Genomic DNA, 25,875 nt, shown 5'->3' with positions numbered 1-25,875 from the left:
ACCCTGCTGGCTGGCTGGAGACACATGGCCTAGGAGACCTGCTGAACCCCTTTTCCTTCCTGCAGTGGTCCCACCTGCCCTCCTTCTGCTCTTCTGCACAGGCTGTGCCCTCTACTCGGCCGTCTCTGGCTCATCTCAAGGGCGCACCCTCCAGGAAGGCACCTCCACCCAAGGCAAGCCTGGGGGTGGGCTTCTGTGGGGCCCTGGATTCCCTGTGACTTCACTCTGAGCATCCTGGACTGTACCAACGGGGGCTACTGTCTGCTCCCCTCCGGGCCACAAGGTCAGCACACTGTCTCCAGCACCCAGCTCTGGGCCTGACCCAGGGAAGGCACTCTATCGGTATCTGTTGGATGGATAGATGGATGGTTGGACAGACGGACGGAAGGATGGAGGATGAAGGGTGAAAACTGTGGAGGAGCAGAGACTACGGAGGGGTGGAGGCTGGCGTCCCCGGGCCTGGCTGGGCACCGTGGAGGTGGCTGTGGGGAGGGGGCTGTGCGGAGCCGGCTGGGCCCTGGGGGTCAGACCTTGTTGTAGAGAGCACAGATGTGCAGGGCCGTGTTCCCCGAGGCGTTCTGGGCTCCAGGCTCAGCCCCGTAGAAGAGCAGGTGTTCCAGGTGCTGAGAGTGGCCCCGCTGGCAGGCCTGGGAGGTCAGAGATCCAAGGGCCAGATCAGACACGGCCTGAAACCGCCCAGGTCCTCTCCCCTGGAGCCAGGAACCCCCACATCTACCCGCTCTTCTCTTTCCACCCCGTTTCTGCCCAAGGACTAGGCTGTCAGCTTCACAAGTCTGAACGTTTGGTCATTTCCACGCCTGGGCGTCCAGTCTGGTACTCAAGAGGGCCGAGAGGCCAGGCCCGCGCACCTCCGTGATCGAGCTGTTCACTTCCCCAGCTATATCCCCTCCGGTCCTGATGTCCATGCAGCCACCTTTTCCTCTGTGCAGACCACTCTATTCTCTCTCCTGCCCTCTGCCAGGACCCCAGCATCTGAATCCCTGCCCCAGCTCCAGCCCCTGGGATGCCTTGGGGCCCGGGCCTGGCCCACCCCGACCCCTTGGGGCCAAGCCTGGAGCACCTGGTGGATTTCCTGCCAGCCGTTCTCATCAGCTATGCCCAGCTGGGCCCTGTTGTACAGGAGCAGTTCACAGCAGCGGGGGTCGCCCCCCACCATGGCCGTATGGAACAGAGGGGTCAGCCCACGGCGGTCCTTGTAGTTGGGGGAGCCCCCCAGGTCCAGGAGTGCCTAGGAAGGGAGAGAGAGCCAAGGAAGAAAGGACAGATGACAGTCACACTAGAACCAGCTCATTCTGAAGTGCTGGTGAGGAATCCTGGTGACCCTCACTGGCCAAAGCCTGTCTCAGCTCAACCATGACGCCCTCCTAGACCTCGGGCCAGGCCTTTCCCCTTGCCAGGCCACTCCCATCCCTGGGGAACAAGGAGGGGACAAGGGAGATGCCTCCGAGGACATCTCCTTCTCACGTACTGCCCAGTATTTCACCCACGGGTGACCGTGGATGAGTCATTAAAGAATGTCGGTAGCTGCAGTGCCCCTCACCCCATAGGACGCACACTGGGAGACAAGGAGAGATGAACTGTGGGTGCAGGAGGGCCTATGGCCAAGTGAGAGTGCCACTGAGACCAGAGTCCTGAAGATAGGGGTCAGGAGGGAGCCTGGGAAAGGGCGACATGGGGTGAGGCAAGTCCTGAGCCAGCCTCATTGGGGGTGCAGGCTGAGGGGTGGGGAATGATCCTATTTAAGGGATACCTCTGGGTGTGGAAGGCGGGTGACATCGAATACTAATAGGAGAAAGTGTTGAAGGAACCCTGTGTAAGGACAGCCTGCAGCAGCACTGTCCAGGGAGACCTTCTGCAGTGCTAGAGATGATCTTCAATGGTGCCACCCCTATGGTGGCCACAGGATGGCAATGACACCCGAAAGTGGCTAGTGAGACTGAGGCATTTAAATTGCAGTTTTACTTCATTTTAATTAATTTGAATTTAAACAACCCCACCTGGCCGGTGGCAACGGGTTGGGGGAGGCCTAGGGCTGGGTGTGTGTGTCCGGGGGGAGGTCTGGGGCTGAATATGCAGGGGTTGACTCCACTGATAAAAGGCAGCTCTGTGTGGCTGGCGCTTGGCTACATTAAGGGTTCTTCAAGAAAAGAGTTGGAGAAGAGAATGGTGTGCCAAGTCCACTGGATCCTCCGAGAAAAGGGATGTTCGTCCATGGCCACCCGTGGGTGCAGCCAATCCTGGGCTGTGCATGAAGAGAATGGAGTGTGCTGATGGGGGGGTCCTTCTGTGATGTATTTTGTGGGTACGGGGGGGCTGCCTATTTGGAAAAGAGCATTTGAGGCACAGGGGGATGTAAAGCAGGGCTGAACTTGCACGTGAGAGGAGAGGTGACACACGGGCAGCAGGCACTGGCTGAGGAAGGGCAGGTGGAGGGTGGCCACCGTGTGCATGGGGAGGTGGGAGCACAGCAGGTCGCTGTTTTAAGGAGCATGAGGTGCGCTGACGCCTGGGAGACAGAAGTAGGATGGGTGCTGCGCAGGTGAGAGCCAGAGCGGTCTGGGTGTCTGAGGGAGGAGGCTGTGCTGGGGAGAGTCAGGAGCTACCTGGGCCGCTAGTGCTGCATGGGTGGGGCACACCTGGGGCCTGAGGAGTTGGAATGACATAGGGACTGTGTATTTGTCAGTCTGTGGAAGGGGGCTTTGTACCAGGGGTAGCAGGAGCAGCTATTTATAACAAACTAAAGAACTAGGGTTTGAGAGAGGACCAGGGGGAATGGAGACAGGGTCCCAGGGCGCGGGGGTGGTCACGGCAGCCTCACCGTGAGAGCCAGGCAATGCCGGGCACACGCGGCCTTGTGCAGTGCTGTCATGCCATCCCGGGCCCGGAAGTCAATGTGGGCCCCACCCAGGCACAGAGTTCGAATCACCTCTACCGAGCCTTCAGTCTGGGCCGCCAGGGTCAAGGGGGTCTCTGAGGGGCAAGAAAGGCCAGTCACATGCAGGCCCTTAGCCTCCAGCCCTTCCCACACCACCTCCTTGGCTCCCCAGCTCGACACCCACAACCTGAGGTCCCATGGTCCCCCTCGGGAGTGACAGTGGTAGGGAATTTGGCATTCCTGCCCCTGCTGCCCTATCTGGCCCCTGCTGTCCCCCATGACGTGGGCTCCTCCCTACCTCCCGAATCTGAGTCATGGTAATTGGGGTCCAGCCCCTTGTCCAGCAGGCGCGCCACCTTGTCTGACGTCCCAAGCTGCACGTACTCCAGGAACTTCTTCAACCCCGTCTGTGCCAGGGACAGAGAGAGAACACAGGCTGGTTAGGGACCTGGGGGGAAGGGCAGAGGTCTCCAGCAACACCACCCAGCGGAAATGCACAGCTAGCCACAAGTGGCATTGAAATTTCCTGTGGCCACCTCCAAAGCAAAAGCAAAGGGGAACCATCAATTATATTGAAATTCAATCTGAAGAGCTATGTTCTGTACTAATATATCCACAGCGCTCCAGTTCAGCAGGCAATCCATAGGAAAGTTATTAATAAGATACTTCACTTTTTTTTTTTTGCACGGAGTCTTTGCAATCCCCTTTGACCCAACTCCATGTTGCAGGTGCTCAGAAGCCACATAAGGCAAGTGGCTCCCAAAGTGGATGGCAAGATTGGGAAGGAAAGAGGGTGCACAGTGTGGGGGAGCAGGTAAGAAGGGGGTCAGGGTTTCTTCCTTCCGAAGCATCAAGAATCCTCCCTCTCTGGCCACAGCAGCCCCTGACTTCCTTCTAGCTCTTAGGTGACTAGGGGAGACGAGGCCCCAGGATTGGAGGATTAGATCCCAGAACAAATACCCATGGAGAAGAGGGGTTGATCCTTGGATTCGGTGGAAATTCAGGCTATGGGATCGGGGAGTTTCAGGGCATCTATAAAGTAGTCCCCAGACGGGCAAGCAGGAGTAAGAAAAGGACCCTGAGTGGACATGGGGTCTCAGGGGAAGAGAAGCGGGAGGCCAAGGAGCCAGGTGGAAACGGAATGCTCCTGGGAAGGAGGAGCGGCCTGAGAGGGAAGAAGGAAGGGGTGAGGCTGGGGGCAATGCCAGCAGGGGTCTCTCACCTTTGTGTGCAACTTGGCCAGCTGCTTCTCATCCAGGTTGGTCTGTTTGTAAACGCGGGTCTTGTATCGGAACTGAGGTCAGCAGTAGGGTGGGGGGAGAGACAGAGACTTAGAAGCGGAAACCTGGGCAGGTAGGTCTGACCCCTTCTCACCCCCCAGGAGGAGCTCAGGGTTGATGTGGAAACAGCTCTGGAGCCTCAGTTGGGTGGGCAGACGGTGGCAGAGAGCTTTCCTGAGAGTGGTGGGTCCTTGAGGCATAGTTCCCTACAACTCCTACCTTGAAGAAGCAGGCATGAGGACCCCACAAGGAATGTTCTAGAATGCCTACTGTAACTGGGGGTCCTTCCCCAACCCATGGGGCAAGAGAAGCTTGGGATGGTGAAGGGCTTTTCCCAAGGCCACTCAGAACAAATGGTGATCTGAACGCGGCCTCTGACTCCCTGTGGGTCCTAGGATATCCAGAAGGGCTCACTGGAGTTCCCCCTGTTAAGGTCTCCACTGGAACCAGTATGTGTTTGGGGGTTGATGGCTTTAGGACAGGACTCATGTTGTCAGTGGAGGGGTCAGGAGGCTGTGGACCTCACCTCCAGGTAGGGTACCCCCTTCTCAAAGGACTGGGGGTACTCCCGCAGCAGCCTCTCCTCCTCCAGGAAATTGGCATCCCGGCCTGAGGTGGCCGGCTGGAACAGGCCGTAGTTGAGCACATCCTGCAAGCTCTCACTGAGGGCACAGAGCACCTGCTGCTTGGCCGTCCAGATGGTGGCATCCGGGTTGAAGCGCAGGCATTTCTGGTGTGTGGGGGGGCAACCGGGGCCAGGGTGAGTCAGGGGTCCAAGGTAGGTTGGGAAGGAAGTGGACAGCTGGGGTGGGGGGTGATTCTTGACACAGGGGCAGGAGAAGGGGAAGCACATGGCGTCTGAAATGGGAGCCAAGGGGGCTTCCTGGGAGGACACCCAGCCCCAGAGGTCTCCTGTGCCACTCAGACTCTGTCCCCACCTCTGCTTCTGGCAAGTAGGTGGTCACTCACTGTCTGGTGCAGGTCCGGGATGCCAATCCTGAAGACCATCATGCTGAAGTGGGCGTCGTCTGGGACAGACATGGAGCGACCCTGGAGGCCTCGGGCAGAGGCCAGGCTACCAGGTGTCCCACTGCCCTGGCCCCGGGTCCCCCGAGGGCCTTGCCCTGGCCCGTCTGGGGAGCTGTCGGACTCTGAGCCCCCCTCGGGACACTCGCTGGCACTGTGGCGTTCCTCGTCCTCGCTTGTGGCAGGGCTGTGGGTCATCGTGGGGCCACGGGGCGACGGGGGACGGCAGCATCACAGGCGGCTGCAGGGGCCAAGGGTGACTGTCAGAATAGGAGCCCAGAGCCCCTCTGAGGCCACGGGCACCACTTAATGGACAAGTGGTCAAGGGCAGGTTTCCCCCACTGTTCTCATGTGCCACCTCTGCAAGTGCACATCACCCCCGATCCTGCCATGCTCCCGGCACCTGTCTCCTTCCATGCCCTTGGCCCTGCTAGCAGCCCCTGCCCCCCCTGCGCCCCACTTTGCCGCTGACCTAGTGTGGCCGTGTCCCAGAAACCGCAGAATCACCGCGGGAGCTACTGGCCCACTTTGTCAGGTCACAGAAAATGCAGCTAAAATTAGCTGAGGACAGACAGGTGGACCAACCCACCGGCATCCCGCCCTCCTGGCCTTGGCCTGGCCCCTCACCCTGAGGGAGGCTGAGGCTGAGCTGTAGTAAAGGGGAGATGGAGGTGTGGTGAGCCTGGGGCGGCAGGAGGTGCCCATGAGCAGGTGGAGTCGGTGACTTCACTGAGTGTGGCTGACTACATGTGCAGAGGGTTGCTGGGAGTTGGCCATTCCAGGGGAGCAAGGGCATTGAGATGGGTTGTCACAGATCAGAGCATCTTGCACGGGGTGTACCCTAGGGAACTAGGAGCAACGGCCTTTGGCAGTTATTGGGGCATCTTAAGAGGGCATGTGGCTGGGTAGGGAGGCTGTCCCAGGGACAGCTGTCCAGGTGTGATGGCCTGGGTGGGTGTGGGATGCTGTGAATAACCTGTGGGAGTGTTTCAGGACTGGCGCTGCAGGGCAGCTGGGCTGGCATTGCCTGCACTGGTGGTTCCACCAGAAGCATTGGTTGGGGGGTGGCTGGGAGGAGTCTAAGAAGTGAGGTGAAGATCTGGGGGCAGGGGTAGGGGTAGAGGATTTCTGGATCCTCACGGTTCTCCCCTAAGGTGGCTCTAAGAAGGTGGGTCCCTTCCACATGGGGTCTGCCTCCCTCATGTTCTCCCCTACTCCCACCCCAGCACCGGAAACCAGAATGTCTGGTCTGGTCCCTACCCCCAACACCAGGCCCGGCTCCTGCACCGTTGTCATGGAGATGGGAAGCAGTGGAGGGTACTGCTGACTTTGGGGGAGTGGGGATGGGTTAGGGGGTTGGGGAAGGGAAGACAAAATATGTGTGGAGGGAAGAGAGTTCCAAGAACTGTGGGCGAGTGAGCATCTAACCACGGCCGGGGCCCCTCCCCCACGCGTGGCCGGAGCTTGGAAGCCCCCTCCCCCTCCAGGTACACAGCCCGGCTGCCCCACCCACCCTGCCCAGCCGGAGACCCCAGCCTCCTTCCAATCCTCCGTCCGCCCTACCACACGTCCCGCCTCTCTCTGGGGCCACAGCCACTCCCCCTCGGCTGACCCTGGCTGACCCCCAGCTCCAGCCCCGCAGGAATGGGGTGGCCAGTTGGATGAAAGAAAAGCCGGTCCCCGGCCACCCGCGCGCACGACTGCCCCAGCCCCCAGGACCAGCTCGGCCCCTCCCCCTCCGGCCTCGAGGGAGGGAGCGGGCACACTCCGCCGGGGCGGCATGAATCAAACGCTCCGCGGCTAAGAATAGCTGGCACGCAGCTGGTACTGAGACGGGCTGAGGAACCGGCGAGGGGGGGTGGAAAAGGGGAGAGGGGGTGCCCTGGGAGGCTGCGGGGGGACAGGGGGCGACTGGCGTGGCCGAGAGCGGGCCCGGGAGAATGAATGGAGGCGGAGGGGGGAGGAGAGAGACTCGGGCTGAGGCCGAGAGGCTGGTGGGGGAGAGCCCCGGGCCGGGGAGAGGGGCGGGGGCTCCGGGAGCGGGACTCGGGGGCGGGAGCCGAGGGGGTGCGCCGGCCGGCGGTGAAAGGACTGGAGACGGTGGGGATGGGGGGAGCCTGGGTCGGGGGTGGGAAGGGATCGAGGCTCCGGGAAGAAGTGGTGGGAGCTAGAGGCGGTCGAGGGGGGCGGAGGATGCTAGGGCCTAGACCCGCGCTGAAGGGGGTGGGAACCAGGGTGACCTGAGGGAGGGGCCCAGGTGCGCCAGGGTGGGCGAGGCGGGGGAGTGGCCGGGCGGGGCCAGGAGGCGGTACCGCGACCGACCCTTGGCCCTGGAGAGCCAGTAGGCGGGTTCGGGCTAGGGGCTCTGCTGGCGGGGGATGGGGCGCACCCTCTCACCCAGGATGCGATCTGGGACGGGGCACCCGGGACCGGGGCGTAACCCAATTTGGTGTCACCCGGGGCAACGATCCCCTCCTCACCCGCACCCCCCACAGCACACCCAGGCCCGGAGCCGGCGCCGGGCCAAGGACATCCGGGGCGCCCCCGCCCCCCCCCCGCAGCCCCAGCCCCGCAGCTCCACCAAAACCCCAGGTTCCCGGCCCCCTTACCTGCCTGGCGGGGCTGCTGAGTCCCGGTCGGCGGCGCCCGCGGCCCCTCCCCCCTCCCCCCACCCCCCACCCCCCCGGAGACGGGGGACCCTCAGGCCATGCCCCACCGCCCCGGAGGGCGAGCGGGCCCGGGAGGGGGCGGGCGGGGGCCGGGGGGGAGGGCGGGGGTGCCGAGGACCTCACCCCCCCCGCGGGCCGGGCCTGGCCATCCGCAGAGCGCCCCCCCTTCTGCCGCGGCCGCCGCGCCCCTCCTCGCCCGCCCCCGGCTCGGTCCGGCCGGCTCCGGGCGCCGCGTCTCCGCCTGCTCTTCCTCCTCCTCTTCCTCGGGCCGCCGCCGCCGCCGCCGCCGCCGCCCGCTCCGCGCCTCCTCTGCCACCCTTCTCGCTCTCTCGCTCTCACTGTCTCTCCCTCACCCTGTCTCTCTCTCCCTCCCTCTCTCCCTCCCTCCCCTCCCTCCGCCCTCTCCCCTCCCTCCGGGAGCCGGCAGAGGAGACATCGCCCCTCCCCGCGCCCCCAAACCTCGCCCATCCCCCCCCACCGCCGGCTCCGCCCCCTCCCCTTGCCCTCCCCCACCACTCTTCTCCACTGCCAAGTCCCCAACCCCGGACTCCACCCTGCTTGCCCCCATGCACCAAAGATGGGGTCCCGCCCCCCCAAGGGTACCCAACAAACATCCGGAGACTGCCCTGCCCCAGAGTGCCTCCCACCCCCTCTACACACAGTGGGGTGCATTAAGTATTTGTTGTCAGGCACCCGCATCCCCAAATTGGATTTTGAGGGTTATAGATTCCTGTCCTGTGCCCCTAAACACACAACACACACACACACACACACACACACACACACACACATATACACACACTACTTAAGCACAGGGCAAGGCACACGCAGGCACACCTGACAGGCACTGTGTCCCCCAAGGCACAGGTGTGTAGAGTCACCAGCGTGCATAGAACTCACAGACAACCCCACGTGTGCATACTGGGCATGCCGTCCAGGCACAAGGTACTTGGGGACACACGACCACAAACATACCCAGCTGCCTGTGCTTGTCATACCCTTGTGCCCTCCAGAGCATGCATGCAGCACAGTGCAGGGCCACCCACCACACGCCCAGAAGCACATCTGGGGGTGCATGCTCATATCTCACAAACTGGAACGGAGGCACATGGTAGGGAGGAGTGTGTGTGCCTTCCTAACACACCCACAGTACCACCCATCACACAGGTTTACACACACCTGTTTAGTTGCACAATAGTGTGCCATAACTCCGCCCCAGGACATTTCTTGTGCAGGTGCAGTGTGCCAGGCTCTGAGACTTTCACCTTCCTGTGTTCCAAAGGCACAGAAAATTGGGGCACAGAGAGGCTAAGTATTTTGCCCAAGGTTGCCCAGCTATAAAGAGGCAGCATTCAGAATTAGGGACAGGCAGGCTGGATCCAAAGTCTTCATTTGTCCTCTATGTGCACTACAGGGCACCATAGTTGCATATCTTCACTTATCACAAATAGTCCTGCACAGCCATGTGCTCAGAGCTCATGTACACACAGTCAGCTGTGTTCATTCGTGCCCAGGATGCACTCAGAAAGAGTGAACTCCACAGGGCAGCCCAGACTTCTACCTTACTCCAGCTCCAATGGCACCACCTTGGTCACCAGTAAACACAGGCACCTACAGTGGAGAGTTCTAGTCAGCCCTTCAGTTTGCCTCCAGCTGCAGGCTCTCCAGGGCTCCTGGGATGAGCTGGAGTGGGTGCCAGCCTAGCCAAGGGAGGCCCCTATCCGGATGCACACCCACCTCCAGGTGGTGAGCAGCTGGGCCCAGGGGAAACAGCTGCTCTTTTGGGCACCAGCAGTGAGAAGCGGTGCCCCCTCTACAGCCTACAAGGCTTTCTGGACCTACACATTACCTCTTGAGGTCTCAAGGCCTAGTGAGGGGTTTCTGGGCCCAGATGCGCACTGGAGAGACCCAGGTTCCAAAGCAGTGAGCAGCCTGCCCAAGGTCACGCTGCCCTCGGGTACCAGCTTTCTTGGAAAATGGAAAGCTGGATGTGTTGATTTCCAAGGCCCCTCCTGGGGCTCCCAGGAGCCGAGGGCAGATGCCCTGCTCTTTGTAGGAGCCAGAAGTCTTGGCCAGCTGCCACCAGGCTGGTGACCTCCAGAGGGCTGTGCTATTTCCCCTCTCAGAGCCTCCATTTTCTCTTTTGAAGCACGGACCCCTTGATTCCTGGCTCATGAGCTCCATGCTTGTTGGTACAACCAGCCAGCCTGAAGCTGGAAAAGCCCTGCATGACTCACAGGGCTGGCACAGGGTAGCCATGGCATGGCCTCTGTTCCCCTTGCCTCTGATCCTCTCTCCCACTGTCCTCACTGCCTCCACCCAAGCTGCAGCCACCACCCTGGGAACTCAGGATGCATGCTAAACACCAGCCAAGCCCCGGGCCTTTGACCAAGCTCTGCCACACCAGGAACAGCTATCTCCTTACTCAGCAGGAGTCAACACCTACTATGTGCTAGGGAAGCTCAGGGGAAACAGCGTGTACAAGAATCCCTGCTTTCATTAGCAGGAGGCATATGTGTTAACTGATAAGATCATGCCAAGTGAGTACACCAAATTGATAAGGAGAGGCACTTTATAAAGCAATTTATGGACCTGAAGCTTTCAGAGAAGGCTTCTTGAAGCTGAGACCCCAATAATGAGGGGGAGCTGAAGGAAGAACCTTCTAGAAGGAGGGAAAGGCGAGTGCAAAGGATGAGGTGGGGCAGAGCAAGGAGCCAGCAAGGCTGGAGCCATGGGGGCAGGGGCAGTGGGGGCGATGAGGTTGCAGACTTGCAAACCTGCAAGGGCTCCTCTTTCCCAGCCCCCAGCCAAGGCAGGCTATGCTGAGGACTAAGGCTCGGGTTTGGCTTCCCTCCTGCTTATGATGGGAAGGTGGGGGAGCAGGGGAGTGGGGAATGATGTGATCTGATTTATGGTTTGGAAGGATTGCTCTGGCTGCGGCAAGCAGCCGGGATTGGAGGGGCTTGGGAGGAAGGAGGGGGAGGGCAGGGAGGAGGTGACTGCAGTGGTCCAGGCTGGGTTGAGACAGCTTGCCGAATGCTCAGAGCTCTCTCTGCACCCAGCCCAGCATCTGTCTATTCTACCACCTGGAGCAAACTTCTCTGGCCACTAGCCCCCAGTCTCCACCCTCTGCCCAGCCTCTTACCCTGGGGACTTCTCTGTCTGCTTGACTGTGAGCAGCTCAGCATATGCAGCCTCCAGCATAGCCCTGCCCAGTGCTTGGCCTGCAGGAGGCTTCCAGTAAAATGTAGGCACTGAATCCAGGAACCCCATCTGGGGCTGCACACACAACCATAGCATGCTTTTCACACATGTCCCCACAGGCACTCATCCTCTCACACCCACTTGCATCACTAGGCAAGGGCTGGGAGGCCAAGGGTGGGCCATCCAGGGTGCAGGAGGTGCCCCAGAGCCTGAGAGTGGTGGAAAAGTCTCTTCCATCAGGGTGTGTGGGCGATGGTGGCTGCAGGGTAATAACAACCTTAGTGAGTCCCAGAGTTCTCCCCCCTCCTCAGGAATGGCCAGGAGGGGGAGAAAGGAATAAGGCTGAAGCCCCAGCAGCCCACTCCTGCCAGCCTGGTCCTGAGGGGTTCCTTTCCAAGGCCAGGGCCTGCCATCCCCAGGATCCCTTGGAAAGCCAGCTCCATCCTTTTCCTGACCATCTGAGCTCTTGGCCAGGCAGAAGGAAAGAACAGGGCGGAAGCGAGCTCTGTGGAAAGAGGGGGGTGTAGGGAGACCCAAGGCGGGATCAAGGCTTTGGAACGTTGGAGGTTTCCGGCCACAGAGGCAGGACCTCTGGGGAGCCAAGAGGGCGGGGAGACACACACAGAGGGGCGGAGGAGACCAACGGACAGAGACAGGAGCAGGAGGGGAGGCACAAGAAAGAGGCTGGCAAAAGCGGGAACCAGGGGCTAGTGATCTGCACACAGGACAGGAGCATTCACCAGTCTCCAGAGACCCTAGCCCTACACCAGACACCCTGACATCTGCAACCTTGGGTGCTGAGAGCCCAGCCTGATGCAGGCAGCTTGGCTCTTTGGGGCCCTGGTGGTCCCCCAACTCTTAGGATTTGGCTACGGAGCTCGGGGAGTCGAGAGGGAATGGGAGGGAGGCTGGGGAGGTGCCCTGGAGGAGGAACGGGAGAGGGAGGCCCTGATGCTGAAGGTGAGCTGTCGAGTTTTGGGGAACTGTGGGCTTGGGAGGGGATATTCCAAGGTTAGGGGAATGGTTAAGGGGGAGTCATGAGGATAGACTCAGAGGATGGTGGTGATGGGTTCAGAGAAAGGCTTCAGGCTCAGAGCATGAGCTGAGCTGGAGAGGGGACAATGGGGCATCAGGAGTGGCAAGCTGGGGCTGACCATCCCTCCCCTACCCCAGCATTTGCAGGAGGCTCTGGGGCTGCCAGCTGTGGGGGTGGATGAGAATCTTGCTGTTACTCCTGAAGGCAAACTGGCCTGGGAGAATCAAGAGGATCAGGGAGAGGAAGAGGAGGAGGAAGCAACACCAACCCCTTCCATCATCCCCAGTCCCTCTCCCACCCATGAGGACACCATCACTTATATCTGTGAGTAAGCAGAACCTGGGGTGGCTTTCAGCTGCTCACGGTCCAGCCCAGAGCCCCCACATCCCAGGGGGCCCCGCCCCAGACCTCGCCTCCAAGAGCCTAGGCTACTGATCCAGAACTTCCAGAAGTTCCAGAACCCCAAGGTTCCTCCTCCAGCGCTTGCCCTGTCCTTCCGCAGTGGGACGCCTGGCCGGTCTGGACGCAAGCCTGCACCAGTTGCACGTCCGTCTGCACGCGTTGGACACCCGCGTGGTCCAGCTGACCCAAGGGCTGCGGCAGCTGCGGGAAGCAGCGGGTGACACCCGCGACGCGGTGCAAGTCCTGCAGGAGGCGCAGGGCCGAGCGGAGCGGGAGCATGGCCGCTTGGAGGGTAAGTCCCCACCACACATAGAAGGGAAAATGGGACGATCTGGACCAGGTTGGGCACTGGTGGGAGAAGGGGCCCTGAGAGGCATAAAGAGTTGGGGACCCTGGATGTCTTGGGCGAGAGTGTCCCGAGAGAATTGTGGTGTGTTGGTGCCCAGGAGGTTCGAGTAACTGGGATGGGCCATGCGCAAGACACTCCTCCCCTCGCAACTGTGCTGACCAACTCGGGCCGCGCCACGCCCCCTAAAGTCCCGCCCCAGCAGACTGGCCCCACCCCCAGCAGTCCTGGTGGTCGGCCTTGTAGCTCGCCGGGGTTCTGACCCCGCCTCCTCCCGCACAGACCCTGGTCCCGCCCCGAACGCTCTGACCCCGCCTTCCCTCCCCGCCCCGCCCACAGGCTGTCTAAAGGGGCTGCGCCTGGGCCACAAGTGTTTCCTGCTCTCGCGCGACTTCGAGGTGCAAGCGGCGGCGCAGGCGCGGTGCGTGGCGCGAGGCGGTAGCCTGGCACAGCCGGCCGACCGCCAGCAGATGGAAGCGCTCACTCGCTACCTACGTGCAGCGCTCGCTCCCTACAACTGGCCGGTGTGGCTGGGCGTGCACGACCGGCGCGCCGAAGGGCTCTACCTCTTCGAAAACGGCCAGCGGGTGTCCTTCTTCGCCTGGCACCGCTCGCCCAACACGGAGCCGGGCGCTCAACCCAGCGCCGCGCCGCACCCGCTTAGTCCCGACCAGCCAAACGGCGGTGCGCTGGAGAACTGCGTGGCGCAGGCCTCGGACGACGGCTCCTGGTGGGACCACGACTGCCAGCGGCGTCTCTACTTCGTCTGCGAGTTCCCTTTCTAGCTGGCGGGTTCCCCGCCTCTCCGCTCCATCCCTTCACTGTGCACACCTCCCCCCCCACACACACCAGGACGCCTTTCCTTCCCTGCGCCCCGCGGTGAAAGTGTGCCCCCATCCCCGGCTGGGCTGGGCACTCCTGGGAGGACTCTTGCGGGTTCGGGGCTCCTTCAGTGTCTGTGCCTTTTCTTGAAGCTGCGAATACCAGGCTTGGTCCGGCGCCAATAAAGCCTTGTGGAATCGGGACAGTGGAGGCACTTTTGACTTATCTTGCCTCGGGCGAAGCAGATTCTGGTACTTGGGTACCTTACAGACCTGCTTTTTATGGTTGACATGTGAGCCCAGTATCAATGACTGAGAACATATGTGCATGGGTGCACGATTATGTGCTTCCTTGCACATACGTCACAAGTGCACATGTACACACACTTCAAATGCCTACACCTCCATTGTGTCCCCTCTGAAGGCCTTTGGGACCCAAGTTCTATCAATCATTGCCCCAGACCCTGGCCTTGGTCCTGGTCAGAGATCTGGGAAACACGAAGGTGCTAAAGGATCTGGCAGGTCCTACTGGAAAGAACCCATTTAATTTTATTTAGTGTTAATTAGTGTGTCTCAAGCTCATTTTTTCCAGATGGTACCATTTCATCAAGCCCTGATCTGAAAGGAGAGACACCTCCTACTATTTTTCCCTCTCCCAAACTCCTGGGCTCTGTGTTCAGACACAAATTAACAACCTTCCCTGCCAGGAAGCTCAGGTTCCTTCCCAATGCTGCTGCCTCTACTTCCTGGCCAATGAAAGGATGAGTCAGGCCCTTCCTGTCGGAACCTCAATTTTTGTATCTGAACATGGGTACCATCTCCCTTACTTTGTATGGCTCTTGTGATGTTCAGGTGAGGCTGGGAAAATGCGTGTTTGGGAAGAGGTTGAACATAAAGCCACACACTACCTTCCTCCCTTGCCGTTTTTCATAATTTTATTCCCGGGGAGCAGTGAAAATACCCAGGAGTTGGCCAGCCTGGGCCTCAGCATTTTTACCACTTTATTTCGGGGAGGAGCTCATGGCATTATCCCAACGCTACTGCCAGTGTTGGCATCATGGGCCTGACCCTGACATTATTGTGGAGTCCAGGAATAGGGATGTGACCCCGGCTGCCATTACATCTTTGCTCTTGACCTTCCTTCCACCATAGCACCACATGCCTAAAATGTCATCATTGGATCTACTGTGGTGGGGGCGGGAGACAAGCCACTCCTGTCATCTCTAGCAGAGTAGAGCACTTCCTCTTGCCCATTGTGGAGTTATTTTTCAGCTGCAGGACCGCACAGGAAGTACAGAAAATGGAGGTGGGAATGGCCTATGGTCAGGAGGGCTTCAATTGGTGGGGACAGACATGGCTCGAAAGTCTTTCCACTCTAAGCAGCTTCCCAGGATTAGAGGGACAGACAGTAGGATACTTACAGTAAACCAGGACAGATCAGGCCACAATGACGAGTATGTGCCATTTCCAGAGGGGTCACCACGGGACACGGTTGAGACTATACAATAGAGACCTGCCTGGATTCTGGAGCCAGATGGCCCAGGTTCTAATTCTATCTTAGCCACTTATCTACGAATTGAGTTTGAGTGAGACTTTGCTTTGCTGTGCAGGAATGGTAATAATTCCCACCTCTTCTAAAAGATTGCTGGAATACCTAGGCAATCCACTGGGTATTCCAGCCTCACTTTCACCGCTGTCTCCTGACACCTGCCTTTGCACACGCAAAAGTCCCTGTCCTCCCTTTTCTGCAGGGTGAACACCCATTTGAGAGCCAGCCTTTTCTCGATACCCCACAGTTAATGTCCCTCTTCTGTATTCCAAAACCACTGCCTGCTCACCTGACTCAGCCAGGCTTGGGGACACTGATGGCAGGGATAGGTGTGGATAGGTAGGACCAACTCTTGCCCACAGCCTCCCTGGCACATGGGAGCCCACTGAATGAAGATACAATGTGAGACTATGATGGTGAAGGTAACCCAAAAATGAGTTGGATCTGTGCAGTTTTTCCTCCCTGCCCTGCCTAGGATAAGGCAGGCACCCACTGGGTCCTGGGGACGGGGAAGGCTTTCCACATCACCAAGGTGCTACTATCTGGTCTTCCCTGACAGGTGGCCAGGGCCACCACATCAGCTCAGGGAGTGTTGTGGCATGAAGAGAGGATATGGGTGGAGAATGGTGCATATTGGCGAGGACTGTTTATGTACCAGAGCAGCGCGCGCGCGCCTACGTGGCTTTATGTGGTCAAGGGCTGGGAAACCTGCCCACTCTGCCAGGAAGTCCTCCAGGCGTCCCATGGACTACAGCTAGGAATGTTCCCTTCTCTGGCTTTTCAATTTGCGAGGCCAGAGTTATGCACCAGAGGACGCCAGGGCAGCTGACTGGGACGGATGCATTAAAGGATCCCAGATTATAGTCCAGAAAGAGCACGAAGCTTGATATTACCAGAGGAGCAGGAAAAACCAGGGGCCCTTTGGACTTTCAGGACTACGAATCCCAGGAGGCTGAGAGGTGCGTTCTCACGTCCCAGCAGTCGTCGGGAGTCTCCAGCAGCGTTCTCACAAGCCCCGCCCCTCCTTCCACGTGGGCTTGGCCTACATTTCCCAGCAAACCTGATGACCACGCCCTCATCAGTGAGGTCAGAGCTCAGCAGTCCCCAATCAGAGCTCAGACTCCCCCCCCCCCCCCCCCCCGCTCCTTGAGGTGCTTTGGGAAATGTAGTCGATTCCCTGGGCCAGGAGTAGGAAAACTGGAAGCAGCAGAGTCCACTTGTGTCTGCGTCTTTCCACCCAGAGTTTTGCAAATACGGCTGGCTTTCCGTGGGGGAGATCATAACCATTATTTAACGGTGAAATGAATTCAGTGTGCCTAGAAAATTACAAGAAATATATCTCAAAAAGTTGAAAATCGTAGTTTGTACGGAACTACCATCTCCAATACAACAAAATTTCCTTTGCCTGGGAAATGTTTGCTACATACTGGTCCACCCCAACTTAGTTACTTAAAGAAAAGAACAAAAACTTTTTTTTTTTTTAAATTTGGAAATAATTTTAAATTTACACATAACCTGCACAAATACGCTTATCCAGACTTAATGCTAGTAACTGTTTATTCCTTTGCTTTAGCTCTGTCATTCTACCCACCCATCCAAGACCAGCCACCAGGGACAATGTCACCCCACTGCAATGAAGGAGACTACGCTTCAGGGAAGAGCTGTCTCCCATCCCAGCCCAGGTGTGCTAGGGCAGTGGGGCAGGTTGCAGATAGGCCAAAGAAAGTGCCTGGAGACATAATTTATTGGGAAAACTTACAAGAGATCAGAATCTGCTGCAAAATATTCAGTGGTGACATTCTGACTGAAAGCACCTCTATCCCTCATGGTGCTTTGTCAAACAGTGTCTCCTTTCCCTCAGGGTGTTTTGTCCAGTGGTGGTCAGTAGGACGAGTGACACTATCCTTTCTACAGCGCCCTTAGTTCCGCACCTGTTCCCACTCAAGAGAGGGGTGTTACGACTTAGGCTGCAGAAGCAGCAGCAGCAGCAGCAGCATCAGCTTGCTGAGTGTGCCTAGGTGAGCAGCTTCCCAGGAAGCACCTGTCCTGCTGTGCATGCAAGAAAGTAGCTTTCTACAGCCACTCTGATTCGCCCTAGTTCCCAGTGTGTGCAATCCTTCAAGATGGTTTATGTCTGGACTTTCGGGCCCAGGTTTGCTTTTGTTGTTCCCTTAACTTGGATAGGTTTTGGGGAACACAGAGGGGCATTCAGGGACCTGCTTTTTTACTGTTTCCTTTTTCTTTAGGAATGATCCAAGCTGTGCTGGAGTTTTAGGATTTAGAGGAAGAGAGGAATCTGGGTGAACGACAGTTGAAAGGATGTTTGAGAGCTATAGTTCAAAGCATCAAGTCCCAACAGTAGAGTGGACCCAGGGTCCTGTTTCCTAGGAAACTACAATGTTAATATAAATGTGGCATGTTGTGCTCAGACACCTTTATTTGAAGCTCTCCACCAGGGCTGGAAATCAGTGCTTTTCATCTGTGTCCAAATGGCTGGTGTTCCATTCTTATGTATATACTTTTAAATAGCAATAATGTTGCTGGTGGTGATAGCACAGCAGTAGTTACTCAAAAAGGGATTGCGATGACACTTTACAGGTACTGGCCCCGAACATCCCTGGATGAAATATTTCCAGTTAACGTTGCAGCTGACTTTATCTGTTTCCATAGAGGGAGGGCAGGGCACATTTTCACAGTCCTGGCAAGTTTCCGTTTCTCACTATATAGGTGTTTTCTGAAGCATTTGAGCGCTCTCTTACGTAACTGCAGCAATCAACCTCAGTAAACACAATATTTACGCAACACTTTTGTCTGATCTCCTGGTGACATTCTAGTCTTGTCAGTTGATTGGGTGATGTGCCTCACAGCACTCACCCTCTGGTCCAGGATCCAGTCTGGAGTCTCACTGCATTAGTTCTCAGGTCTCTTCAGGGATGATCCAAGCTCCTCTCCTCTGGAACATTCCCCCATTTATGATCCTGACATTTTGGAGGAATATCCCCTCTGCCCCTCCTTTAAAAGTGAAAGTTCCTCATTTTGAGTTTGTCTGACGTTTCCTCATGATGATTGGTCTCTGCCAGGATACAGGAGGTGAAGTGTGTCCTTCTGATTTTCTCATCTGGACAGTCAGTGTCCAACTGTCCCTTACTTTTGTCACTAGGTTTGATCGCTTGGCCAACATGATGTCCAGTTCTTCCACTGTGTAATTGCTGTTTTTTTTTTTTTTTCTCTCCTCTGTAACTAATGAGCAGTCTGTGGACAGACACTTTAAAGACCAGGTAAAATCTGGTTCCTCATTAATTTTTCCCCTAGATTTAGCATCCATTGATGATTCTCGTGATTTCAAAACTGGAAAATAACCACATATAAGAAAAGAACTGTACACAGTTCTGTTTCTCTTACGAACGTGGATGCAAAACACTTAAATCACATAATAAATATTCTATTAAATCTAATGTTGGATCAAAATTCATCATGATCAGGTAGAATCTGGGCCTCTGATACCAAGATGGTTCAGACTTTGTAGAATGTTTCAGTGTCATTCATCATGTCAGTGGACCAGGGAGGAAAATATCATGGTTTCAATTAATGTGGAAAACCAATTTGATCAGGCTCACCACCTGTCCATGATTAAGAGCTAGAATACTTAGCAAACCAAGGAAAGAAGGGAACTTTCTTAACGGCCTAAAGCTTCCAGCAAACACCACAGAAATTTTGGATGGCGTTCCTTTTGGACCACGAGCATGCCAGGATGTCCCCCTTATGGCTGTGTAGAGCCGAAGATAAGTCCTGACTAACGTTTCCTTGAAATAGAAAAGGAACCAAGAGGTGTGGAGACTAGACAGGAAGAGAGAAAGCTGCCACTATTTAAATATGATATAATTTATACCCGGTAAAGTCAGTAAATGAGCAGATAAACTACTAGACCAATAAGAGATATCAGCAAGGTCTCCTGCGGCAAGATGAACCCGAGAAAAATCAATTCCATTTCTTTACATCAGCAATAAACAAACATCCTATATTAAAGATACCGTTCAAATCCCACTCAAAGCTAATCATCGTGCAAAAATTAGCAAAAGAAGAAAGAATCAACTTCTGCAGCTTAAACTCAATCTCCAATTTGAATGGAACTTCAGGATAGCCAAAATAAAAACAAAGATGTCCCTGGCTCCTGGTTGGAGCGATTGTCACATGGATGTCAAGACCTCACAAATGATTTATAGGTTTAATGCAATTGCAAGCAAACTTGTGTGGCTTAGTGTAGAGCTAATGATTATGGAGATTCACATAGAAGACAACTTACACACTTCAAGTGTATAGCACAGATTTGTGCAGCTGCCCCCCAGTCAATTTTAGAACATTTTCTCCAAGAAGAAGCCCTGCATCTTTCAGCGGCCACTCTGACAGACTCCCATCTTCCTGCATTCTTCTTGTGTTTTAAAATACTCAAGTGTGAAAGGGCACAGGGAATCTGGGGCAACAGAACTCTTCTGTGTCACGACTGGGCTGGCCACACAAGTTATGCATTTGCAGAATCTCAGAACTGCCCCTAAGAAGTGTGGATCATACTGTGTGCAAACACAGCTTGAATTTTAACATACTTAATTTTTTTTTCTTGTATTAAGGATAACAGATTTGAGAGCCTTTGAACTAATAACTCAGCTTATTAAAAAAAAATAAAACCTCAGCCTAAAATTTCCTGACAAGTCAAGAAATAGACTTAGAGTGGGGGGAGCTCTTGTCTCCCCTGTGTCAGAAGCAGAGTTTATAATCTTCTTTGTAAAGGGCATAGGAAAGGGAGGGGCAGCTGGATTCCAGGAGGCAGGTAGACAAGAGACTCGAGGAGATGGTTCACACACAGAAACAGCCACAGACCGTTTCAGACCATTACTCCACCACACAAGACCCCAAATCGGGGCTGGGTTCGTTGCTCAGTGGTGAAGTGTTTGCCTCACATGCGCAAGGTTCTGGATTTGATCCCCAGCAAAACACACACACATACACACACACACACACACACACACACACACGCACGCACGCACACACGCACGCACGCGAACATACACACACACCATCAGTTGTCCCAGTAAAGGGGGAAATCTAACAAGAATCCCCGGAGCCACTGGATGAGGCTGGGAAGAATCCGTCCTGTGCTGTCATGAGGTTCTCATATCCTCCTGGATGGTAAAGACAAGATCTTTTCTTCTGTGGGAATCCAGAACCAATAAATAATCCTAAATGTGGAGAAAAGCTTTATCTTCAAAGACATGATTTGCAGCCCTATTTATAATAGCAAAACACTTAGGAAGAAAAAACACCCCTGACTTTCGGGCCATTGGGGCCAAGAAAGGATTGGGTAAGGATGCCATTAACACTTCATGGGGCACCATGATTTTAAAAAGCTGCAGATTATGTAGCAGCAGGACAAATACATTTAGGATTTCACCACAGCGAGAAGCAATCCCCAAATCCAGGTAGAGCACAGCCTGGCTGGCGAGAGCAGCCTCACAGATTGTCTTGTGTTGCCTTGAGAAAAGGCGCCGGCTGGGGCTGGGGCGGTAGCTCAGTGGCAGAGCGCTTGCCTAGCATGTGTGAGGCCTTGGGTTCAGTCCTCAGCACCACAAAAAAACAAATAAAATAAAGTCCCCTGACAACTAAAAGAAAAGGAAAAGTCACTGGCTCTGGTTAAGGAGCCTCCGCCTTTGGAAGAGGTACCATGTATTCTGTACCCTGGGCGTTGTGTATTGAAATTCTGTTTTGCTTTGTTTTTTGTATCTGTTTTAGGATTGAACCCAGGGTTGCTCTGCCCCTGGGCCACATTCGCAGCCCTTTATTAAATTTTATTTTGAGACAAGGTCTCACTAAGTTGCTGAGGCTGCTCTTGAACTTGAACTTGATGATTCAAAAAAGCACATTCTCCCACATCTTGACCCCTCTGAGCCAGGCGATATCTTCTGACAACGCACCTCTGCTGCCAACCGGGCTTGGGTGGGGACAGGTGAGGAGCTGGTGGAGAGGGAGCTGAATTTGGAGATGCTGATGATAAGCCGGAATCGCAGAGCGGGTCAGGAGCCCCATGGTGACGATTCTGGGCTCTCACCATCTTTGAGGCAGCCGCCTGGCCGGAGCTGGGCTGGTGTCCGGTTCAGGGACGGCAGACTCTGGCCCCAGGACCCGCTGTTTGTGTGGCCTCTGAGCTAAGAATGGTTTCCGTGTTTTTTAACAGCTGGACAGGATCAAAAGAAGGAGAATATTCGTGGAACATACCGGTGATATGAACTTCAGAACTCGGCATTCCTAAAGAAAATTTTCCAGGCACGGCCACAGCCACATCCTGTTTTCTGTGGATTTGGTCTCCTGATGCGATGGCAGAGCTGGTGCTGGCAGCCTGGGCTGTGGTCCCCCAGGAGCCCCAAACATTTGTTCTCTGTCACTTTACAGGGACGTTTCCCAAGCCTTGACCTAGCTGTCACAGAGCTGCTATGGCTTAGAAACCTAAGCACCTGAATGACTCTGCGTCAAAAATGATGGAGGCGAGCTGGGCCTCCCACCCACCCCCAAACCTTATAATAGTTAAGATAAAATTAGAAGGGCTTCCTGTAAAGCCTCCGGGATCCAGTCTTGGGGTTCCTGATGACCTCATCCAATTCCAATCCATCCCCAAAGTCCCCAACCCTAAACATCACAATTAGATTATGCTTCCACTTTTTTTTTTTTTTAATATTGAACCCAGAGTTGCTCTGCCCCTGGGCCACATCCCCAGCCTTATTAAATTTAATTTTGAGACAAGGTCTCACCAAGTTGCTGAGGCTGGTCTTGAACTTGTGATCCTCCCACCTCAGCCTTGCCAGCTGAAAGCTTCCACCCTCTTAATACCTCAAATTTGGGGTTAAATTTCAACACAGATTGCTTGGGGTGGGGCACACTCAACCCATATCTGAAACACACCAAAGATACTGAGTTATTCTCTGTTGGAATAATGTGATATCTGGACTTTAAAATCAGCTGCTTGAGGAGGCTGAGGCAGGAGGATCACAAGTTCAAAGCCAAGTTCCTGGACTTAGCAAAACCCTGTCTCAAGAAAAAGGGCTGGGGACATGGTAAAGCACCCGAGGTTCAGTCCCCAGGGTAGAGCAATCCTGTGTTCAGAGGTAAAGCACCCCAGGTTCAACCTCCCAGTATCTCCCAAATCAACTGCTTGTCGGGGTGGCGGGTAAAGATGTCGGCGGAACAAGGCACGGAAGTCACACATGGTCCAAAGAAGGTCTCCACACTCTGGGGACTGTTCCTGCCTCTGTTGAGGCATTTTCTAAAATGCAGTTTTGTTTTGTTTTATTGATTTTGAATTTTTTTTAGACAAAAAAAAAAAAGATTTCAATTTGGGGAATACTTCATTTTAGTTGTACAGGTTAAGCATCCCTAATCGGAAATGCTCCAAAATCCAAAACATTTTGAGCACTGGCATACCCCATGGGTGGAGCATTCTTCACCTGACCTCAAGGGTTGGGTGGTAGTCGAAACCACAGGCATAGCCAGGCACGGAGGCGCACGCCTGTAAGCCCAGCGGCTTGGGAGGCAGAGGCAGGAGGATCACGAGTTCAGAGTCAGCCTCAGCAACTTAGCAAGGCCCCAAGCCACTCAGTGAGACCCTGTCTCTAAATAAAATATAAAAAGGGCTGTGGGTGTGGCTCAGTGGTCAAGTGCTCCTGGGTTCAATCCCTGGTACCCCAAACAAAACAAAGCCAAACCCCACAGCACAGACAGTGTGCACCCTAGCAGTGTTTACGTTCACCTGAGGTGTGTGCAGAAGGTGTGTGTGAAAGGAGCGCATCTCAGGTGAGCCGTAGGTCCACCCCAAGGCACGGCAGTCTGTAGGAGCAGACGTTCCTAAATCCATCGGGGAGGAGGTCAACATCAGAAACGCTTCTGGTCCCAACTATTTCAGACCGAGGACACTCCACCTGTGTGTCCCTCTGGGCAATCCATTTCTAAGAGGACTTCCAGGAACCCCGAAGTAGAAATTCCAAGGGCAAAGGGGGCGTGCAGCCTTTTCCGTGTTGTCTTTTATTTGGAGTCTCTCGAGCGTCCTGTGAAGCGCAGCGGCCGGAACCCTCTCTAGAAGGGAAGTCCTCTGGGGATGACAGCTGGCCAAGCTTGGGCACGGGCTCTGTGCCAGGGGGCTGTCAGTGCTTTGCACAGCTGAACTCACCTCAGCACGCCAGGAAGGCAGAGCACGGAGCTGGAGGGACCCGGCTCGCCCCCAGGCCCTGAGCCTATCGGGACTCACATCTAGGGTCAGGCCCTTCGCACACTCTGATATTGATCTCTGGGGCCACCGGAGCTCTTGCTCAAGACTCTCCTGAACCCTTATCTGTCCCCGCAAATTCAGTAGCTGCTTCCTGTTCCCAACCTGGGCTCCTAGCTGGCAGCTGCGGGGAGCAGACGTCGGAGGCAGGCGGAGCCCTGGACCCCACTCCCACCCTCAGACACGGTGGGTGGACACGGTGGGTGGACACGGTGGGTGGACACGGTGGGTGGACACGGTGGGTGGACACGGTGGCTGACAAGGGGCCAGGGTTTGCTGGGAGGGGTCTCAGGCACAGGTGCTGTCGGTTGAGGTGTGCACAGAGGGAGGTGACAGGGAGGCTGCCCTCCTGGGTCACCTCCCGGGAAGAGCTTCCTCCTGCCTCTCAGGTCCGCCCACTGAGGCCGAGTGCGTGGGGCGGTGTCTGGCACCTGAGGTGGGTGTGGAATCCTGGAATCCTGAGGCCCACCGCTGGGCCCAGCGCATGGGGTGGTGTCTGGCACCCAGCTCACGGTGTGTTTCTAGGTGGAATGGGTGAGAATCCACCTTCCAGTGGCAAAGATTGTTTTTTTTTTTTTTTGGTACCAGAGTCTGAACCCAGAGGCACCTAACCACTGAGCCACACCCCCAGCCCCTTTAAAAAAAATTATGATTTTTTTTTGAGACAGGATCTAGCTAAGTTGCTGAGACTGGCCTCAAACTTGTGAATCTCCTGCCTCAGCCTCCTGGGTTGCAAGGGCCACGGCGCCCAGCAGGAGATTGCCTTTAATCCACCCTCCAATCACTGATTGACCACCTACTGTGCACTGGGAGCTGGTGATCCGGCCCCACACGCTGGGCCTCATTTTGACAGAACTCCGAGATCACTAGGGACGGGAGAGGAAGGATGTGAATCATGTAGACGTGGCTGCCCATCGCAATCCCTTCATTTCTAAAAAGTTCCCAGGGGAGAGCCCGGCTTTAGTTAAGGTGACCAGGGAAGGCTTGGGGGACAAAGTGAGATCTACACTGAGAAGTCAAGAAGGAGTTTGAAAACGAAAGGCAGGGGAAAGAAGGGTGTGAGGTCAGAGGGCGGAGCATGTGCCAAGGCCCTGAGGCAAGAGAGGACAAGGTGAGTCTCAGCAATGGAAGCAGAGCAGGAAAGCTGGGATATGGTAAGTGAAGGGAGATGGGGTACCGGCAGGCTCTGGAGAGGAATAAAAGCAAATTAAACAAAAAAAGACTCCGGTGGCTCCCGGGGGAAAGCTGTGGGAGTCCTCACCAGGACCCACAATGTCGTCTCTGCCCTCATTCTCACTGCTCTTTTGACGGCTGAATAATATTCCACTGCTTATGGACACCTAACTTGATTTCTTGTCGGCATCGCAATAAGCACGCGGGTGCAGGCGACTCCTCGACATGTTGCCTGGGGTCCTCTGGGTCTGCACCAGTGGCGGCCCACCACCCCAGGAGGCGGCTCTGTTCTTACATCCCCACCTGCAGCAGTGTGTGCAGCTCCCCTTCTCTGAACTCTCCAGTGTTGTTCCTTTTTCTTTCTGATGGCAGCTCTTCTAACTAGGGTGAGGTGGTGTCCCATTGCGGCTTCCATTTGCATTTCCCTGATGATCGGGGCCTGAGCATCGTCTCACGCACTTGTTGGCAATGTGTAGACCTTCCTTTGACACATGTCTGCTCCCATCGTTTGTCCATTGAAGGAACCAGATTGTTTTTTACCGCTGGGTTGAGCTCCTTAGATGCATTCTGGGTGTCCGTCCCTTCTCAGATGATGTTTCCGTCAGCTGTGCACCACTGCGACCAAAAGACCCGCAACAACAATAGTAGAAGAGGAGAAGTTCGATTGGGGCTCATGGCTTCAGAGGTCTCAGTCCATAGAAGGCTCACTTCATTGCTCCGGGCCTGAGTGAGACAGATTTGGGGGTGGTAGCCAAATCAATCAATCAATCAATCAATCAATCCATCTTTCAGGGTCTGTCCTGAGCCTTTCCTCTTCCGCCTCAGCCTCCACAATCCCAGTGCCCCTCCTTTACCTTGATGTTCTAAGACAGCATTTCACCCTCTTCATTCTTTCCATTTGCTCTCATTTCCTTCCAGCCCCCAGAGCTTCCTCTACCTTTCCTTGTGGCGGGCTCACCTCACCTAAATCATCTCAACTTGTTTTACTTGAAAATGTTCTTCATTATTGAAGGATATCTTCGCAGGTCGTAAAATCCCAAATGGACTTTTTCCCCCTTTCTCTTTTAGCACCTTAGAAATACGAGTCACCATTCCACCCCACCCCCACTGTGATCAGTCAGCTCATATTCATATCAGTGTTTTGCTTTATGTAAAGTGTCATTTTTAT

General features: G+C 55.5%; 2 protein-coding genes across 9 annotated transcripts in view; one reads left to right on the top strand and one right to left on the bottom strand.

The window, feature by feature from the left end:
• Shank1 (SH3 and multiple ankyrin repeat domains 1) overlaps positions 1-7,896 on the bottom strand; it is a 44,916-nt gene extending 37,020 nt beyond the window's left edge. For 6 of the 7 annotated variants that reach the window (XR_013430614.1, XM_078031535.1, XM_078031537.1 and 3 more), the window contains exons 1-8: positions 7,812-7,896; positions 5,146-5,443; positions 4,703-4,906; positions 4,119-4,190; positions 3,195-3,303; positions 2,840-2,991; positions 1,082-1,249; positions 531-647 (exon numbers count right to left, since the gene is read on the bottom strand). Coding sequence is in view for 6 of the 7 variants with exons in the window: in XM_078031535.1 (XP_077887661.1) it covers positions 531-647; positions 1,082-1,249; positions 2,840-2,991; positions 3,195-3,303; positions 4,119-4,190; positions 4,703-4,906; positions 5,146-5,400 (1,077 nt within the window). In the remaining variant the exon portion in view is untranslated. Of the gene's footprint in view, positions 1-530; positions 648-1,081; positions 1,250-2,839; positions 2,992-3,194; positions 3,304-4,118; positions 4,191-4,702; positions 4,907-5,145; positions 5,444-5,829; positions 6,583-7,811 lie in introns of those variants that run through there. The other variant, XM_078031536.1, reaches the window with a different exon arrangement.
• Positions 7,897-10,879: 2,983 nt separating this feature from the next.
• On the top strand, positions 10,880-13,884 carry Clec11a (C-type lectin domain containing 11A). 2 transcript variants are annotated; one of them, XM_078031541.1, is made up of 4 exons: positions 10,880-12,035; positions 12,316-12,435; positions 12,614-12,805; positions 13,199-13,884. In XM_078031541.1, exons 1-4 carry the CDS (start codon positions 11,972-11,974, stop codon positions 13,642-13,644), a joined length of 822 nt encoding a protein of 273 aa, XP_077887667.1. In that variant the 5' UTR covers positions 10,880-11,971; the 3' UTR covers positions 13,645-13,884. The 2 variants fall into 2 exon arrangements, with proteins under 2 accessions (XP_077887667.1, XP_005341726.2); XM_005341669.5 differs by having other exon boundaries at positions 12,249-12,435.
• The last annotated feature ends 11,991 nt before the right edge of the window (positions 13,885-25,875 follow it).

The sequence above is a fragment of the Ictidomys tridecemlineatus genome, chromosome 15 (genome assembly GCF_052094955.1).
Source record: "Ictidomys tridecemlineatus isolate mIctTri1 chromosome 15, mIctTri1.hap1, whole genome shotgun sequence".
NCBI lineage: Eukaryota > Metazoa > Chordata > Mammalia > Rodentia > Sciuridae > Ictidomys > Ictidomys tridecemlineatus.
Note: the sequence above shows the minus strand (reverse complement) of the source record. Positions and strands in the feature narration are given on the sequence as shown.

What these genes read in the sequence shown, in the direction of transcription:
- Clec11a (XM_005341669.5), top strand. Translation starts at nt 11,889, where the DNA reads ATGCAGGCAGCTTGGCTCTTTGGGGCCCTGGTGGTCCCCCAACTCTTA. An exon ending in GGGAGGCCCTGATGCTGAAG is followed by an intron (nt 12,036 to 12,248) that starts GTGAGCTGTCGA and finishes CCCCTACCCCAG; the next exon opens with CATTTGCAGGAGGCTCTGGG. An exon ending in GGACACCATCACTTATATCT is followed by an intron (nt 12,436 to 12,613) that starts GTGAGTAAGCAG and finishes GTCCTTCCGCAG; the next exon opens with TGGGACGCCTGGCCGGTCTG.